Source organism: Apteryx rowi, unplaced genomic scaffold (assembly GCF_003343035.1).
Source record: "Apteryx rowi isolate R43461 unplaced genomic scaffold, aptRow1 scaffold_93, whole genome shotgun sequence".
Taxonomy (NCBI): Eukaryota; Metazoa; Chordata; class Aves; order Apterygiformes; family Apterygidae; genus Apteryx; species Apteryx rowi.
Window position 1 is genome coordinate 410,955 of NW_020451238.1, and position 19,159 is coordinate 430,113.

General features: G+C 44.5%; 1 protein-coding gene across 7 annotated transcripts in view; it reads right to left on the reverse strand.

Moving 5' to 3' along the window:
* Nucleotides 1-251: 251 nt before the first annotated feature.
* Nucleotides 252-19,159, reverse strand: part of HIC2 (HIC ZBTB transcriptional repressor 2) — a 74,694-nt gene continuing 55,786 nt past the window's right edge. For 3 of the 7 annotated variants that reach the window (XM_026091852.1, XM_026091850.1, XM_026091851.1), the window contains 2 exons: nucleotides 8,979-9,122; nucleotides 252-2,923 (listed from right to left, as the gene is read on the reverse strand). In XM_026091852.1, the coding sequence (XP_025947637.1) occupies nucleotides 1,175-2,887 (1,713 nt within the window). In that variant the 5' untranslated portion in view covers nucleotides 2,888-2,923; nucleotides 8,979-9,122 and the 3' untranslated portion in view covers nucleotides 252-1,174. Of the gene's footprint in view, nucleotides 2,924-7,408; nucleotides 7,542-8,614; nucleotides 8,678-8,978; nucleotides 9,144-19,159 lie in introns of those variants that run through there. The other 4 variants (XM_026091854.1, XM_026091855.1, XM_026091856.1 and 1 more) reach the window with 4 other exon arrangements.

Below are 19,159 nucleotides of genomic sequence, written 5' to 3' on the forward strand. Positions count from 1 at the left end.
GCCTAATCTTTCACTAACCATCTTATTGTTCTCATGAATTCAAGAGGTAGCAAAGGTAACAAGTCTGTCCACACAGACTCGCTCTTTAGTGAGGGAGGAAAGCTAAAAACATACACACACACAAAAAATAAAATAAAAAATAATAAAAAAGTACCTAAGGAACTTGTAGCAAGTCCAGCCTACATCAAACCCCCTTCCCACCCACCCACCCACGAATTAACCTCAGACCTTCCAGTTCAAACATTCACATAAACGTTACAATGTTTTTTCCTTTAATAAAACAAGTACCTCTAAGCAAAGAATATTCATACGAAACTACTAGAAAAGTAAAGACGACCCCCTGCTCACTGAAAGAAATTCCCAGGGCATCCAGTCCCTGTTCAGTCATGGGTAAGGCAGAAGAGGTTTGTGTGTTTTGTGGGAAAAGGTGGCATGTGATTGTGTGTGCCATGGATAAAGACCAAAACCAAAAGAGGGAGGGATGGTGAGGGAAGCATTGCCATTTCTTTAAGTGAAACACTCTAGTCGGTGCATGCCTAGGGAGACTGCTCGCACCACCACCGCATCGCCCACCCGTGGGGCAGGGTGATAGGTTCCACCATTGCCATGGCTTTCCCACAGCATCAGAAGGGGCTGCCAACCCTGTGGGATGGTCCACAGACACAGCTTCTGCACTTGTCAATGCAATGCTATGTTGTTTCATAGCTACTTGGGCCACTGAAAAGGAGATGGACTTTATTTTCTTTTCAGTGGCAAGAAATACCTCTATCGAGTCTGGCTTTAAGAGAGGACATTAGTAGCGTGATAGTAATGCAAAAGAAAGAGGTAGGGAGGGGGTAGTCAACAGAAATCAAAAGTTGCACATAGTCCCCCTTCCTGCTTCAAATATGCACAAAAAGAAGTGGCATTTCTTGCCATATCGCTAAGATTTGGAGGGAGAGTTGGGCAAAATGCATCAGCTTGGCTGTGGACCTTTCTTTTTTTTAAAAAAAGGAAAAAAAGGAACTTTTTTTTTTTAAATGTTAAAGCTACATTTGTTTAGGCCTCCCATGACTGAACAGAGTATGGGGAGTTGCCCCCTTTTTTGTTTGTTTTTTTCTTTTTTTTAAGCAGCAAGTCTACAGAAAGGTAAATCACTGCGGATGGGCTCGAAGCTCATTCTGGAGTCTTTGGCTTATGTGGGAGAGGTATGCATTCGCAGGTGGCTGATCAGATTGCGCTGCTGGGTGAATTTCCCACCACACAGTTGACATTCGTAAGGTTTTTCTCCTGAGTGGACACGCATATGCTCTGTCAGTCGGTACTGCCGGGTAAAGCGCATCCCGCATTCCTCGCAAGCAAAGGGCTTAAGCCCTAAGTGGCTGCGCATATGCCGTGTCATGGTGCCCCGCTGCGTGAACATCTTGCCGCAGATGTTGCAAGGGAAGGGCCGCGTCAGCCAGTGAGTCTTCTCGTGCTGCCGCAGCGTGGCTGGATCCTTGTAGCTCTTCTCACACACTGAACACTTGAAGGGCCGGGACTCTGCAGCATAGGACTGGTTGGGGTTGGACAAATCCTCGGCTTCATCCTTGCCGCCGTATGTGCCTTCCTCCTTGATGTAAAGGTCTTCCTCGGTGTGCGTCTCCACATGGGCATTGAGCTGCTCGGAGCTGGGGAAGCCTTTGCCGCAGGGGATACAGACATACAGGTTGTCACCGTAGGCCACAGGCTCAAACCCCTCCTGCCGGTAGACATAGTTGGCACTAGTATGCCCGCCACTCTCGCTCTCACTCTGGCCGCTGTCATCACTGTTCTCCTTACCATTTTCCACCTCCTCCTTACATGGGTACGGTAGGTCTGCGCCGTAGGCCCCAGCCAGACTCCGCTCGACCGACTTGGACAAGGGCCCCAGCAGAATACCGTTGGGCAGTCCTTCGGCCTCGTCTCTGTCTTTACTCCCTTCCTTTCGGTCAAAGGCGTTGTCTTTCTTGATCCACTCCTTCTTGCGGGACGAGTGTCGGAGGCCCTTGCGCTGGTTGCTCTCCGTCAGTGAGTGGTGGCACTCTTCGCTCAGATCCATCTCCATGGGGTCACTGCTATCCGCCATGCTGTGAGGGGCTCCGACTCCAGACTCGTCAAACGATGAGGCACTGTTGGCTGCGGGGGCTGAGGCAGATTGGGGAGAGCCATGCTGGCTTTCGCTGTGCTGCGTGTCATCATGGGAGGCTGCAACAGGGAGCGACGGGCTTTTTTTGGACAGGTCGAGGCCTAGCTCCTGGTCGCCGGTGCTCCCATTTGCACTGCTGCCCCCACCGCCGTTCTTACTGGCTCCCCTGCTTAAGGAGTGACAGTTCTCTTGGTTGGAGCTGCTGATGAAGACCTCATCATCGGAGAGCTTTCCCTTTGACAGCTCCTTTGAGTGCGAGCCCTTCAACCCTTCGGTTGACCCTGAATAGCGAGCTTGGATGACCGAAGCAGTGGAAAGTCTCTGACTCCTGGCAGATCTCCCGACACCAAGGCCACCGGCCTTGCCAGCAAAGGACTTGCCATTCCGCTTCAGCTTCTTTCTGCAGAGAGCTGCCAGGTCGTGCAGTTGGAGGTAGCTTGCTGCGGTGAGGAGAGCATTAAAGTTCTGTTCACCGGGCTGGTCAGTCATTAAGAGCTTACCAGTATAAATAAAGTCCAAGATCTGTCGGAACACGGTGGGGTTCACCATGTCCGTATCTAAATTAATCAGGTTGTCATGCAGGACGAGGGATTTGAAATACATGCTGCTGGCTGCCAGGATGTTCTTATGGGCACGAAACAGGGCATTTTCTACCACAATGATCACATCACAGAGGAAACCTTTGGCTCGTTGCTGGTTCAGCTGCAGTAGCAGTTGTTTGGCATGATTTGGCAGTTCCATCTCCACCTTCTCTTCCTTTCACCTTCACTTTACCACCTACAGGACAGGAGAATGAGAAGTATGAACCTGCTGTTTCCACTCAAACAAGTTTACATTTAATAGACTGTTTTAATACAGTGCGGTCTAGTGTTAGGTTTGACACTGACTGAGGAGCTCTGGGCACATTCCAGCTCTGCAAGTTGTAATCCTGCTTGGAATACAGAGAGAAGCATTTCTCATGCTAAAATTTCAGGTCTTTAAAAATCAGATTTGTAAATGGCTTTTTTTTTTTTTTTTTTTTAAACAAAAGGAATCATGGTTGGCTGGAATTACCATTCAAAAGATGTCAGCAGAAAACAATACTTAGGTACAGGGGAAGGCTGTTTCTCTTCCCTGAAACAAATCTGAAGGGAGGATGAGGAGAAAGAAGAAAGGGGGGAGGGGGGAAGCACCTATTTTACTGCCATCTGCATATCTGAGCATGTAAAACAATTAACATAAGCAGCAGCTTCCCTGCTTTAACTTGTAGTTTGTTTCTTGGCTCTTGCATGTTGAACTCTTACAACACCCAACTGCTCTGGGGTTAAGAAAATGACATGTAACAACTAAATCCATTGAAGATGGAATTAATCACACTGAGGTGTGAATGGAAAATCTCCTTAAGAGTATGAAATGCCAGCTTTAAAAACCAGCCCCCTGGCAAAGTCCACATCGCAATCCATTGACATTAAGGGCTAGAATCAACCCTGAACTGGCTGAAATTCGGGATGCTGAGCTAGTTAGATATTTATACTGGCTTTCCCAGTAGTATGGACCTTTTGAAACACCTAGTTTGAGGACTATCAATCAGAACCAATTGCAATTTTAAGTTTGGTAGATAACTACAATTCATAAGAATTTGAATTTAAAGTTGGGGCTGCATTAGAAATCCAAGATCAGTTTTTTGACTTCTGTTGTTGAGGTTTTTGTTTGAAAGTGGCAATTACTATTTGTAATAGGCAGTTATCTGTTTAAGTTATCTACTTATAGTTGCCTTAAAATGGCTTCTGAGGTTCAAATATAGGAATTAAATACCAAGCATACAACAACCACCTTTAGCCTTCCCCTTCTCTCTTCCTTTTCCATCTTACTATTCAAACAGATTTTTCCTATTGAAAGAGGAGCAGGCTGTACTTCCATAGAAATGAAGAGATTAAATTTTCTTCTAAAATCAGCAGGCTAATTAACAGTTAATGTTTTTATTGCTTGTGAGTCCCATTACCACATGCTGTCCCATCAGATTTCAAATGATGAAGCATTAGACTGCATTATCTTCCTTCTGGGTCAAGTATGTGTACTCAAGAAAAAGAAACACTGAGTGATATTTTCAATATTAAGGCTAAACAGTACTCCCCCAAACCTGACTCTCACCAACTGTCATAAATAGGAGGACTTCACTTGTGAAAAAGCTGATAAATTTATGTTGTTCATTTCTGCACAACAAAAAGGTTTTGCTTTATAAAAAAAACTACCAAAAACAAACTAACGCAACTTTTCCTCCAATTCTGCTGGCTGACTAGCCTGGTACTTATGCTGTTACCACCAGCTCTGCCAAGCAGGTCCCTCCATGCTTCTGCAGGACGCATTTCCCCAGCCGGCTAGCTGCTGGGCCTGGTGCTTGGTTGGGCATCTGGCAGAATTCTGTGGCCCCTGTTCAGTGCACCAGCACCTAATCCAGTATCCACCCAGCTCAGGAGCTTTTGACCGTGACCCCAGCTAAACTGACTGCTCTGCTTTTCTGTTTTGTATTGTTTCAGCACTGGGTAGGAACCAGAGGAGATGGTGAATTCACCAATACGCCTTCACACACATTTGCTTTGTTCCCAGGTGTAGCTGGCTCTTGGAAAGGGTGGCAATCAAAGAATGAAATACAAGCTTGCCATGGTGTTAGCCACTTATTTTTTCTCCGTGTGCAGTGTTTCTGTCATAGAAACTCACCCTGCAGCATCACAAAAACGTGATAGAGACAGGGATTACCACCACTGAACAGTGCTGAGCACTTTAAAAACAAGTTTTGCTGTAATTAGTTACATCAGAGTTGCAGCACGCAGGCAATGTGTCTGGTTTTAGTGGCTTGCTTCCAAAACTGCTGATTAAGAGGAAGAAGCAACAGCATAGCACAGAGGCACCAAATACCCACTTTTATCTAACCAGGCCAGTAAAAGGACTTACTTCTGGGTCACAAAGATATATTGATAGGGAAGGACAAAAACATGGCTTGCAACATAACAGAGTGTCTATATATATAAATGCTTACTGCTCAAGAATAGCCAGAGTCAGCCTGCTACTACACTGTTTTCACTACAGATATAATGTTCCTTCTGCATGAATCTATGAAACAAAATCCCTCAATATGATTTTTAATCATTCCATAAAGGAGAAATGCAAGAAGGGAAACAGCAGACAATAATATTTTTTGCCTATGTAGACTAACAAACAAACGTGTGTTACTGAACTGAGAGCAAACTCATTCCCCTTTCATGTGGCACTTGAAGCGGAGGTCTAGAAAACTCTGCATACATATTTGTCTAAGCCTTTGTAAGAAGTGCAGGATTGCTGCAGCTACTAATGGGAAATATTCTTAGATTTTTACTTCTGGTTTTTCTTTCTGCATTAAATGATATCAAAATAAGGTAATGAGCCTGCAGGGAAAAGCCCTGGGAGCAGGGGTAGAATTATAGTTCTGCTATTTACTGACCTTCATGAGGAAGATAATGCTATTATTAAACCTTCGTATTTCTCCAACTGAAAAATTAACATGGTACAAGTTGTTTAAATTGCCTCTATTTATCCCACATGTCAAATTTTACAAAAATATTCATGTTCACAAGGACAAAAGCATGGGGTAGGTTACTACCCTCAGTAGATTTTGAAAGCAGTGGTCAGGTTTAAGCCCTACAACACTGTCTAATAATTTGAAGATTTCTCAGAGTGAAGTCTAACATGGATTTAGCAACTCCAACCAAATAAATGTAATGGAAGAAGGCAGCAAAACCTTTAGCCAAATTTAAAGTGTCATATTTAAAAGTTTGCCAGGAAATCCCCATTGGGGGCTTTTACCAGGACAGCCATGTGGGTCAGAAAACACCTTTGACTGATGTACCTCTGCTGGCAAAAACTTTATAGCATCAACCTGGCTTGTGTATCATGTGCAGTCCTGAACACAAATAAATCCATTCCAGATGTTTATCCAGAGCTGACCGATTCTACACCCTTCTTTAGCAGTGATCCATCTCAGGGATGGGGAAAGAGGGGAGTGTTGGAAACCTTATTTGCAAAAGAGAAGCAGACATTATTCCTCAACCTGTAGCATTCCCAAGATCTCACTCCTAGTCGAAAGCATGGGCCCAAAGATAACTATGAGATTAGGTACAGTATAAAAGTTAGCAGCTTCTCAAACAAATGGCAGGTACAGCCTTCCTTACAAAGGCCTTGCTTTGTATTAGTTCTGCAGGGACAGGCTCTTAACAAACCCTGAACGCTTGGACAGCAAGAACAACAACAACCACCACCCCCCATTCCTGAAAAATCACAGTGCTTTATATTTCTTGTATTTCAGTATCATTTTTAAGAAGCTGTCCTTTTCTACTTTCTGGAAGAAGATGGAAAAACATATTCCCAGTTCAGAGGAGCCCTGGCTCAGAAGAGGATCAGATACATTTCTGTTAAGAAAAACAAAAACAAAACCTTAGGAAAATGTAAATGTCTCACTGGGGCCACAATCTTTTATTACTGAATTTGATGAGCAAAATTTCACTCTGTTACATTTTCTCAGCTGCAAAACAGGACCAGAGAAGGCTTTGGCAAATAGCCCTAGAGGTGGTCCCTTTTCAGATTCAGGTTGCTTCCTAGTCATTCAGGGCATTTAGTTTTCAGAGCAATGAACCTGTTCAAGGATTCTTGTGCAAGTGAGGAAAGAAGCAAGACAAAGGCTCTCCACTACCTCCACCATGTCCAAGGCACAGATACAGCACATGCAAAGATGCGAAAAATACAGGGCACAAATCACAGAGTACAGTAATGCTGCAAGCGGATGCCGCACATCAAAGCTATGCAAGCTAAGAGTTGATAGTGTCTTCATAAGCAATATTGCCCAAGGAACTGGGTAACTGTGAGTTACTAATCAGTGGTTCAGAGCCAACCTGGGCCACGCTGTGATCCAACGGGCATGAAGATTATGCAGAACACACCAACTGCTCCAGGAGCTTTGCTGCTCTCTCTACAAAGCAGGAAAAGCTTAATTTGCTCTCCATTTCCACAGACTCTGAAAGTCACTGAAAATTAGATTGCCAAAGTACAGGAGAATAGGAGTCCCTTCACCCCCTTAAAAAATATAAAATCTATATATTCACTACAGATTTGATTCTCTGTAATACTGCTAAATCTCTTCCTAAAATTAATTGCAGAATGAATGCTAAATGTGTTATCTTAGCAACCTCTAGCAGGAGATGCTATTTGATTTCACCTGTGAGTTATAGATTGCAGCATATGAACATTGTTTACCTTTTAAGAAGCAACAGCAGTGAAGCAAAGAATCAATCAAAAACAGATCTAAGGAATCACTCATTTCACGTAGAGGATTTGTGGATGGATGAGAAGGCTAGACAGCGAGCACCTGAATAGTGAACTAACGGTACTGCAGATAAAAACCAACAAACAGATTAGATGTGATGTATCAAATTAGATGCCATTAAAGCATTAGCCTACTGTGCATGTTATAATATACCTACGAAAGACAGTGGCCTTTTTACTTATTTCTCCACCTTTCCAAGCAGTTCTGCTGCACTGAGCAGACACTGCAGTAGTGAGCATAGAGAAGATCAAGGCAAAACAAAAACAGTTGTCTCCTATGTTGCTCTCTTCCACCAATTTACAGTGTTTCTCCAACTTTTGACGTAAAAAAATGCACATCCAGCTGCTACTGGATCTGTGTGAAACAAACAGATCACTTCTTCACCTTTCAGTTTCAGATGATCTAACTTTTATAGAGCACTTGAAGACCCCAATGGGAAGAGAGCTTTCCTATTGCTCACTGGCTCATCTGACCTTCCTCTCCCCACATCCCCGCAGAACCTACTTCCATCATTCTCCTGAGGTATCAGTGAGCTGGGCTTTCATGGCCACTAACCTTCCCCCCAGGAGCTGCAGTTGGCAGGTCATTAGCCCATGCCTTGTAAACGTATTTCACACTCAAGAGCAGCAGAGGCAGGCCTAGGAATGCACAAATTGTGTTAGCCCAAATGGTTCCCTATCCCCAGCTCCTGTAAGCAGGCAGACAGCAGAACTTGAAAGCAGAGGCAAGAACATGCACTTTTTCATCATTGGCAGTGGAGCAGCAAAAGCTGTGCAGGGGGGGGCTCAAGCAGAAAACAGGATGCAGCACCCTTGTTTTTCGCACCGGAATATCTCATACTTCAAAACAGGTAAGACCAACATGTCAAGTTAGTGAGTGCAGAGTAGGGGAAGGGAGAGAAAGCGGCATGCAGGGCAGAACGGGATGTGCAGCTGATGTTGCAGGTGTGAAGGAGAATGGAGGATCGTTTCACGGAGGATATCACATCAGCAAACTTACAAGTGGCCCTTATTTAGTTTGTTACATTCCAATTAGTGCCAGGCAGAACTGCCCTCCCTGCTCCCTGAAGCAACTCTTGCAGGACTCCCGCAGAAACAGTATAGCTTTGCTTATGGACACAAGCACCTGTTTGGTACCTTTGTGCGGCAACGTTTGGACATTAAGTACGTGGGCAACACATGCTCAACTGCTACCAGCTCCTGGCCCAAGAAGGAGAAAAGAAAGAGAGTCACATGTTGTCCCCAGTCCCTTCTTTCTCCTGTCCTAGAATAACAAAGTCTGACATGGCTGGTCCCTTCCCTGCTCCATGGCAGATTGCACAGGGAAGGGGAATCTCCATAGGTGAAGAGGACAGGGGCTCTATGTGCATGAAAGCACTAACATCAGGAGAGCAAAGTGATTTCTAGTCAGTGCAAGGCTGCAGCAAAGCAGGAACACCTTGCTATACAAGCTGAGACTACGAGCAGTAGAATGCAGATTAACCACTTGGTTGCCGCTTACCATGCCAGGTACATTGGGCTAAAGGCACCTCCATCCAGTGCTGCCCGACGTGCCAGGTACATCCCATGATGTTCCATTGAAATCACAACAGGCCATCAATAGAACGTGGCTGCACGGATGCAGAATGGAGAACCAGCAGGGACGCTGTTAAATGCAATTAAAAAACTGCAATCAAAATTGAAACGTACATTTTAAAACGGCCACCTGCCTTAAAAACGTAACTACTAGAACAACCTCCCCTCCACCCATCTCCCCAGGACTGCTGAACTGCAGTGGAAACAGAGGGGAAGGCCTCTGAAAGTTTCTTGATCGCTCTTGCTGGCCATCTCCATTCAGGACTCCAAAGGCCCTGAGCTTCAGGGGGACCAGGCCATTTAGATACAAGAACAGCAGATCCCAGGACTTCTGCACCAGCTTCCTTCTGCCCAGGAGTTCAGACAACTAAATACCACCATTTAGAAATGCTGCTACAGTCAGAAAAGTCTGGTGCCAGAGCTTCATGGTCTTGCTCCCCCCACAGTACAGGCAATGGAAGAAACACTTAAAAGCTGCCACTGATCCTCTGTGTTGTCTCCGTTTCCTTGTCCCACTTCCCAAGCCTTTGGAATCCTGCTTTTCTAGGGGTGTCATGGCATTGAGCAAGGCAGGTTTCTTTGGCTTTTGTTACATCTGTTGAGGTAAAAGAAAATACTGTGTACCCTTCTCCTATTTCTAATGATGTTTCACTGACAATACCTAAGTCTCCCTGTTCTTAGAGCCTGGAGATAAGTTGATTCATGGTGAACTACAGCTGGTACAAGAGTCACAATACTGAACGTTTCTGTGCCTTAAGATGTGTAATTCCACCTTTCCCTGCCCAAAGGAAAAAGCAACAACATCTTTTCCATGCCAAGGAAAGGCACATCCCACAGATACACACAGCTCATCAAACTGAAGGTGTCCTCTGCAGCACATATCCTCCTTCCGCAGGAGTTCCTGTAAGCAACTGAGGCAGCATGATCAAGGAGGATAGTCTCAGGGTAGATGCTAAGAACGGGTCCCTCTCTACAAGTGGTGTTGCTGCCCCAGTGGAGAGAAAGAAGAAAAAAAAGAAAAAAAAAAACAGGAAAGGAATCCTGCAGCCTTGCAGGGAGATTTAAAATAGGTTTTTAGACACTCATGGCAAAGTGGTGCTTTTGCGTAGCTCTTGTCACACTGACAGTTGCGTGTTTCCAGCTGTGCTGCTGGAGATACAGATCTTATAAACATTTAAAAAGTTAGAGGAATATTGATAATTTCAACCTTAAAAGATAAAAGGCCAACAAAAAAGACTTGCAATAATGAATCTACTTGGATGAGAGTGAAAGCATAGGAGTACACCGGCCTGGCAAATAGAAAGCATCTTCGTGTAAAGGACACTGAACGTAAGGAGATAGTTCTTCATTCTTCCCAGACATCTGCTGGGCTCAGGCCCAAAATAGAGGGTTCCCATCATTCCCACCTGCATCCTTACCCCCACAGTTCTGTAACTAAATCCCTTTCATGCTGAACTAATAGGTCTTTTGATTCAGATTGGCCTGTTTTGACTGCTGTAGGCTGAAGATTTTTAAATCTTGTCAATACAATAAAGAAATGAAATGCAAGCGTCTGCTTACTGACCTAGGCTATGCTGAGCCAAAAGCGTTTGCTGAACTAGTTTGAACGGACCACTGCCGGCATGAGCAGGCCAGTCCACATTTAAACAGTGTGCTGCTTTAAGCCTAAAGGGCCTGAGCCTCAGAGAGTTGGAGCTCCCCCCTCTCCAAGTGAACCAACACAGGCTGGAGCGCAGGCAAGCAACGCAGTCCTGGCTGCATCTGCCGGCATCAGAATGCTGCCAAACACTCGGCAGTACTCAGCTTAAGAAAGGGGTGCTGAATGCTGCACGAAGGTATTTCTTGGACTGGTTTTGAGACAGTAGCCCTAATGCAGATATACACCCAGATTACAGCAATTAACTTCTTGCTACCGTGAAGCAAGAAGCTCTTCTCTATAGTTGTATTTCCCCTCTAGGGCAGAGATTAACAGAGAATTGTTTAAAACAAAGGTGTTTCCTAATGCTGGAACTTCACGCTGCAGTCAGAAATGAAGCTTCCTGCCAATTCCTAAGCAGAGCTCTTGTATAGCATACATTTAGTTTCACTGTCAGTGTGAAGGAGATTAGGACTACCCAAAGCCCTTAGGTGGGAGGAGAAAAGGAGAGGCATGGACATCAGGATCTTGTCAGAGAGAGCCAGGCAGTAAAAATTTCTGCATATCTGCAGAGCACAGCTGATCTCAAAACCACAGGATGGCACAAAACAAAGCAAGCCTCAGAAGCTAGTGAGGGGCAATAGATGTTGGACCCTTCTTCAGCCCTGTGACAGCTGAGCAAGCTCAGCTCCAGCTGCACTTTGATACTGCATTACAAGTGATACAGGCAGCCCCAATGCCCCATGCTCATCTAATGACTCCTTATTGCATTAAAACACCCACATCGTTCAGTGGAGCAGCCCAGCCCACACTGGAGGAAGGATACAATCTACCATCCACCAGTTTGGTTCCCTTTGGTATGCAAAATTCTTCTGTTTTCCAGCCACCTTTGAGCCTTGATGTATAGAATTCTCCCTTTACAATGCAAGAATTTCAGATTTGACCAAAGGATTATTGCTACCTTCCAGCTAATCCTAGCGAGTGTTAGGCAGAATTAACAAACCTAGGAATTACAGGAAGTGGGAAGATGCTTCTGGTCTGAAAAGCTTGGGACCTGCCTTTCAGTATGGTAGGGGATGCACAAGATGGCAGCTTCATGCTGGGCATTGCTTTGGGGGCAAGAGCACACAGCACGGTAGAGAAAAAGGAAAGTCCTGACTCTTTTCCAGCCATGACTGTCTTGCAGCAACCTCCCAGCTGCAGCACAGCATTAGGGCTCTGACTCACTACCAGAACAAGCTGATAGCTGGGTGTGAACTGCAGCAACACTGGAGCAAATGCACAGACTTTTCAGCTGTCCCTGCAACTGCAGGGGGATCTCCAGGACAGGGATGAAGCAGACAGCTGGGAGTGTTAAATCCACTAGCTATTGTGATTCAGACCCCTTAGTTACAGGGTTTGTTAGAGCAAACAAGGCCTTGGAGCACTGGAAGAAATGGGAGAGGATTTGAAAAAGATTCTCCCCATTGGCCTGCTTATTTTTATTTCTTGTGTGAACTGAGAAAGCTTTTCTGGTAACAGCAGAGAGAAGCAGTCTGCACAGGAGCCTCCGCATACAGAATGCTGTTAATATCATGAACTTGTTGCAGCAATTTACAGTAAGCTCCATGCTGAGGGGTGTGGGAAAGACAAGGACAGTAACAGCCTTGCACCAAAATGTCATCACTGTCACCATATATCAGATACCACTGAGCACAGAAACAAACTTCGCTGTCTCCTTTTTTTCTCCAAGATCAAATCTCATTCTGTTACCTCACCCCTACCTGCAGGTGCAGCAGCAGTGATTCCCTTAACACAAATAAATAATTCCTTAAATACAGCACTGTTAGCATTTTAACCACCATTTTTTTCTTTTTTGCCAAGAACTGGCCATGTACTCAACCTTGTACTTCCTAGAGAAGTCTTTGCCTCTAAGTGCTAACCTGGCCTGAGATCCTTCCTGTGCACTATGCTCCTGTGAAGTCTTTCAGGTAAACCACTGTTTAAGAATTGGTCCTGACAGTATCAAGACCTTGTGCTGTACTGCCTGTCAAACGTCCCTCAGAATCGGACCCCAAACCCTCATACAGTTGGTCCTTTGTAACCACTACAAAAGTGTTTCTGCAACTCTGAGCCTGGCTAACAAGAAGGTGCCAGAAAGCCATTATCACTTGTAAGGGCAGAAGCTGTAACAGACTCCTGCAAACTGTAACAAGTCCTGCAAACTATCTGCATTGCATCCAAATCTGTCCAAGCTGAGGATGTCCTAAGGGGATAGCAGGGCTTATGGCAAGACACATGAATGTTGGTGCTTTATGTAATTTTATCCATTTGCAGAATTCTTCATGTTTCCTTGACTGCTTTCCTTGACTGCTTCCCCTCAAATACTACCAGTGCCTCAAATTCTAATTTCAACTGTTTTATTCCTCTGTCTCCTTCACTTGAGGCTTCAAGCTTTTATAAACTCATCTCACAGACTGTAAGGGGATCACTCTTAGTATGCTTCCAAAACCCACCTCTTCTCAGCAAGGCTCCCATCCTGCCATCATTATTCTGCAGCACCGCACAACAGTGGTCCAGGGCTGCAGATATCTCATGGGCATTTGGCCAGCCTTCTCTGTCAGAAGGTATCTGAGCTTAGGGGGTTACAAACCCAGGCACATTATGAAAGGCAGCCCAGGAAGGTCATGGGATGTTGCAAACTTTACTACAATCCAAAGCAAAGAATCTTCCTCCTTTCCTTCCCTTACACACTATTCTTGTCAAGGTCAAGAATTTTTGGGCAGTTCTCAAAAGACACAAATTACAGGCTCTTGTCATGAATCAAGACTTAAACCAAGTCTCTGTTTTAAAAAAGTGGAAGGGGAGGGGCAAGGCAAGGGAGAAGGTAGTTTTGCCCAAAGTTTGGCTTTGAAAAGGGGATTAGCAGTTTATGCCTGTGTGTTACCCTGTAATCTGGAAGCTCCTCAGAACAGGACCCCTAGAAGCATTTTACACTGAACCATATACACACCCCACAGCAAAAGAACCAGTGCTTCCCGCATCCGTTCCAGTTTGCTCAGCTTCTCCTAAATCAACACTGCCAGAAGGCAAGACAGCACTATAACAAATTAGCACCACTCACAATTTGTTGAGTTGCTGTTCCATTGTTTGTTTATTTAAAACACGCGCACGCACACACACACAAACCTCACAAGCTTGCTCTCTGCTGCCATCATCCAAACTCCACATTTGTTGTCTCAGAGGCAGGGGCAAAGCAAAGGCAGTGGATTAATCCCATGCAGAGCAACAGTCACTGCACTAGATCTCTGCTTGGGTTTTGCTTTCACTACAAGCAAAACAAAAAAATGCCCACACTGCTCAAGCTTGGCAGATAAAGGTGTCAAAATCCTTATTTCAGCACTTGACTAGGAAACTGTTGTTAAGAAAAAGGAAGAGCCACAGGCTTGAAAGGACCCGGCACTAATAATACTCTCCTTGCTAATACTATTTATGAACATCCGAGGGATAATCTGTATCCCTTATCAGTTCACAAGATCATAAGATCTTCAAAATAGGAAACATGTCTTACTTCATAAAGCACTGTATAAGTTTACAAAGCACAATATACGTGGTAATAAATAATTGTCAAAGCAGAGCAAAGATGTGGCTGTAAAACCTGAAAAAGTACCGCCGTTCCCATTTCATTCTATGCTCTGGCTACTTCCATTGTAGCATGAGACTGGTTGTTCCAACCTGGTTTATGCTTATGCACCAATCTGTTTTTATTTTAAGAGATTATCTGGGAAATGTGCTACACTTTTATTTGCACTAGAGAAATGAGTGTTTTATCATCAGGTGATCATGATGAGGATGATGAAAAAAAGCTGTAGGAGATTCTTATCCTTCCATCAAATACAGTCTAATTTGCCAGCACATACATATGTGTCACTAATGATTCCTTTACACAGCATTTGTACTGCTGGCACTTATCCCATGCAGAGCACCCTGATAGCTGAGCAACTGCTCACCAGTTGCATCATGTAGCCTACAGAGACTGCTTCTCCTTCATTTCTCTGGATTTATACTTCATAAAGCTCTGAGCTGCTGCAGGCACAGTTTAAAGCACAGTACCACCTCAAATCCTTACATGCTTTCATTTATTTATTTTTTAAAGAAAATTTTCTGGTTTATGAATGCTTGAAATGGTTGCATCTTCTGGCTGCTGTATCATATGCTACCAGATACCTGCATCATCCAAAGCATCTCTGTCAGCCTGGGTTGAACAAGGTTTTTGTTTCTGGACGGGTGAACGATATCTCCACAATTATCTCCACCAGCGTAACAACAGCTTAGGAAAATACTAGATTTTATACTCAGTTTGCATGGAATTCTGTGGGCTCCAAGACAAGTAGAAGAATTTTATTCTTTGGATAACCTATAGTTTATCAAATGATTAAATACTCAAGCTTAAGTACTTCAAAAGCTACTTGCTCTACAGTTGTCACGTACGGAAATTGCTAGGCAATTTGTGCATATATTTCCTGTCAGAAACAAGCCTCAAAGAGCAGAGCAGAATGGATCGTCCTCCTTCTTTTGGCACTATTAAAACCATCTCCTTTGGTAATTATTCTCCTAAGATGGGTGTGGGGGAGTGAAAAGCTGGAGCAGATTCTATTTATAGAAGATAACCTTGGGAAAAACAGGAGGTACCAGAGAAACAGGCAGGAGGGGTGAAGTTGTGACAGTACTGAAACTAGTGAGAGACACAGGTGTACCAGGTCTCCATGCCAGAGACAGCTCTGAGAGCAGCCGCACCTCCTGCAAGATTTAGGCTTGGCAAGCAGGTTTCATAGGCGCTCTGATGAGAATTCAGAGGCATATTTAAAAGCTTGAGCAAGAGTTTAAAAAAAAAAATATATATATATATATATATATATTCTTTTTTTAAAGGTTTCTGGATCACTTCCCGTAAAGCTCTCCCTTGTCAGCACAGAAAGTGGTTAAAGGAAAAACAAAAACCAAAACAGAAAACCCAAAACAGCCAGAGGGACTGAAACCTCCGTTACACAGATGAAACAACTCAGCAGTTTTACAGCTACATAAATAGGATCAGGATCTGGCCCAAGGAGTGATACGTGTACAAACTACCTCTAGCAGCCACAACACTGATACTACACCTCGGATTGGAAGAAGAGGAAAAAAAAAGAATTCCTATAGCCTTACCACTTCCAGCAGAGCCCACTGACATAATAGCGTCAAGAGACTCCCAGAGGATGCAAAAAGTACATTTAGTGAGGATATATTTGGACTAAAACCTCTCTCCTGGCATAGCGTATTCCCAAACACCTGCATCTAGTTGCGTTCAGGCCCTGGCCCTGGGCTGCGCGTTACGCAGCCACGCAGAGCTCCGGGGCGGAGGAGGCCTAAAACAAACAGCAGCGTCGTTAGGCCGCGGTGCAGGTGCCTGGGTGCTGCTGCTGCACCCAAGCACCCCCGCCTGGGGCCTGGCAGCTCGAGAAGGGGGACACCCCCGCCGGTGGTCTGACACAGGCTGGCTTTCCATCAGGTCAGTCCATCTAGGGTCAGTCTGTCCCCTTCTACAGATATTTTCTTGGCAGAGGCCTTATTCAAATAGGGTTTTTTGTTTTGTTTTTTAACAGTAGCAAAAAATTCCCCAAATCCCAAAACAAACAACAGTCACCCACTGTAAAGAACATGAATATGACAAGCATAGGTGGCATCCTTCTTATCTTCCCTCATTGAACATGTCTGTCCTCTAGAAGAGGCTGTGTTCTTTTGCAGACAGGCTACCAGGATGCTAACATGGCTTTCACACGCTCTCTTCTCTGCTACCTCAGTGTAAGATGCCTGACAATAATCCCGAATCCCCAGACCCTCCCAGGACCTGTCACTGCACACACAGACACTCCAGGCAATTCAAGTCTTATAAGAAGATATGTAATGTAAAAATGCTTTTCATCTTGTGCAGGGGGGAAATAGCAGGGACCTGCCTAGAGAACAATTTAAAAAATATAGTAATTCATCAGCTTGATTTAATGCAGTGCACCTGCATGTGAGAATGCTGGCTCAAGCAGAGATATTCCCGGTAGTATGCGTTTGCTTACAAACAGGCAAGATGTTTTGGCACAGCCACTGCGTCCTTTGAAGAAGTTGGTTTTGACATGTTGCAAGAGGACTTGGATTTTCCAAGTCCTCTCTAACTAGGAGGCAAAAACCCAAAGGAGACCACCCTAAAATTTGTCTTCAGTGTGTTCTAATTTTCACCCAGCTTTCTATTATTTGCCATAGCCAGAAAAAAATGCTGATGAAATTGTTCATGTTTCTAAAAAACAGAGGAAAGGTCAAGAAAGCACTGTTACATGTAATTTGCTCTTTCTCTAGCAGCAGCCAGAGTGTGCTGAGCCAGGGTTTATTGCTCACATTTTCCCCTGTTGCTCTTGAATCAACGAATAAAATAAGGATGTCAAGTTTGGTAGGTTTCAAAACAAAAGGTGTATGGGATGGGGGATGATCGTGGGTTTTTTTAAAACAGTTGTTCATAACAAACAGTGAAATTGCTGAGAAAATAAGTTCTGCCTTGTCATCTTGAAAATGTTACTTCTTTCCCCTCAGAAGAGACTAGGTCACTGGGAGATGCACAAAGCTCAAGACAGGCCTAACAAATATGCTGCCCAAGGGTGATTGACACGTCTGGGTCTTTCAGTAGGATACATGTACCCAAAGCACAGTGGAAATTCTTACTCATGCTGGCTTTTTTTTCATGTATACTTATTATTCATATAAACCTTCCATTATAAGAGACAAAAACATGGTTATTAAAAGGGATGGGCTTAGCATAAAGCACAGCAGAACTTCAGAAAGAAGCCCCAACTCTGACCATCTCTAATTTGAAAGAAAGGTTGATTATTACAGTCCACTTTTTTCTTTAACTTAATTTTTATTTTCCTGGGAAATTTGAAAAGGTTTGTTTGTTTATTTGTTTTTTAATGGGTCATATTATCAAAGGAGTGGCAGAAGAATCTAAAAATTTGGAGGAGAGTTTTGAGGGGGAATAATTTAGAGAGAAAAGCCTCATAGAAAGACCTCCCCTGCAGCCACCGGGTTTGTTCCTCCCGCTGCGCATGCACACTAAACACCCTTTTGCCTCCCCATGAGAGGAGCAGAATCCAAAAGATCTGGCATAAAAGGCCTGGAAGACACTGCACTCAATCGGCCACATGAGGGGGGAGGCTGAGGAGTAAAGAAATAGCTGAAATTACATGGGAATAACAACAACATTCACAAAAGTTCCCCTTGGATACAAGTCAGCGTGTGGGAATGAAGGATTAAGATTGAGTATTTGCAGCATTTCCCAGTCAGATGCCAAGATATCAAAGCTGGCATGCTACGGTGCTCTGGCGTTTCACTGCATGGTTGCAGAGTTCTGCTCGCGTGCATCTCTCTCTCTCTAATAGCGCATGCATTTTTAATTTTTTTAAACATGTGATCTAGGTTAGTGCTTGTAAAAGCGAGGAATTAGCATCCACAGCCTAGCACAGGCAGCTGGGCAAGCCCTGCTCTCAGATCCCTGCCAACACAATCAACCCCAAATTAAACCCGCGCTGCTGCCACCCACACACAGCAAGCAGGTCGTGCCCTGCTGCCAACTTCTTCAGTCAACAAGCAGGGGCAAAGGAGTGCCATGTTATTACCTCTCCTCTTAAAGGACATACTAAAGCATTTTAATCCTTGCATATAATAGGCCACAGACACATGAGCAATTAGAGTACAGGACTGAATCCTATGTCAGACACATTTTTTAAAATAAGATATAGCACTTCTGTATCATTGCCCTCCACAACAGACCTCAGTGCTTTTCTGTTTCTTTTTTTAAAGCTAGCTTTAACATTGCTAGTGAAAAAGATGCATTATTTCATATAGAGGAATGGGGCATCGTGATCTGTTTTAGCCCGTCTAAGGCAGGGCTGCCACTGAGAAGGAAAAGTCTTGTCCTGTTCCTGGATCAGCCCTGGGCTGGTTCAGCCTTAAGCCTCATGGTCTTCAGCGCCAGCACAAGAGAGCAGGCAGGAAAGCACAGCCAAAGACCAGGAACAACCATCAGCAAAGCTGGTTGTAAAGCCAAATCCCATGTGTCAGAGGTCACAGAAGTAATTAAGCATTGTGCTTCAAACTCCAAAACATCCTCCACTATCCAGGAAGGCTGCCGGCAATAGGAGGAGGATGATGGTGAAATAGAGAAACAATGAAGAGAAGAATTGCCCCCTGTGCAGGCCTTGTTGGCAGCGCGCGGCGTGTGCAGAACGAGGAGATGGAGCAGAGCAGCGCTGGGGACAAGGAGGAGCCTCTGCTCTCCCTTTGAGGCAGGGACAGCGGGATACTTCTGCCTACCTTCGGGCCCGAAATTCTCTCTGACACCCCACTTCGCAGAAGTGAGATCAATGCCTAACTATGAGACATGCTTCCATTTTGTAATGATCTTCATTTCTAGA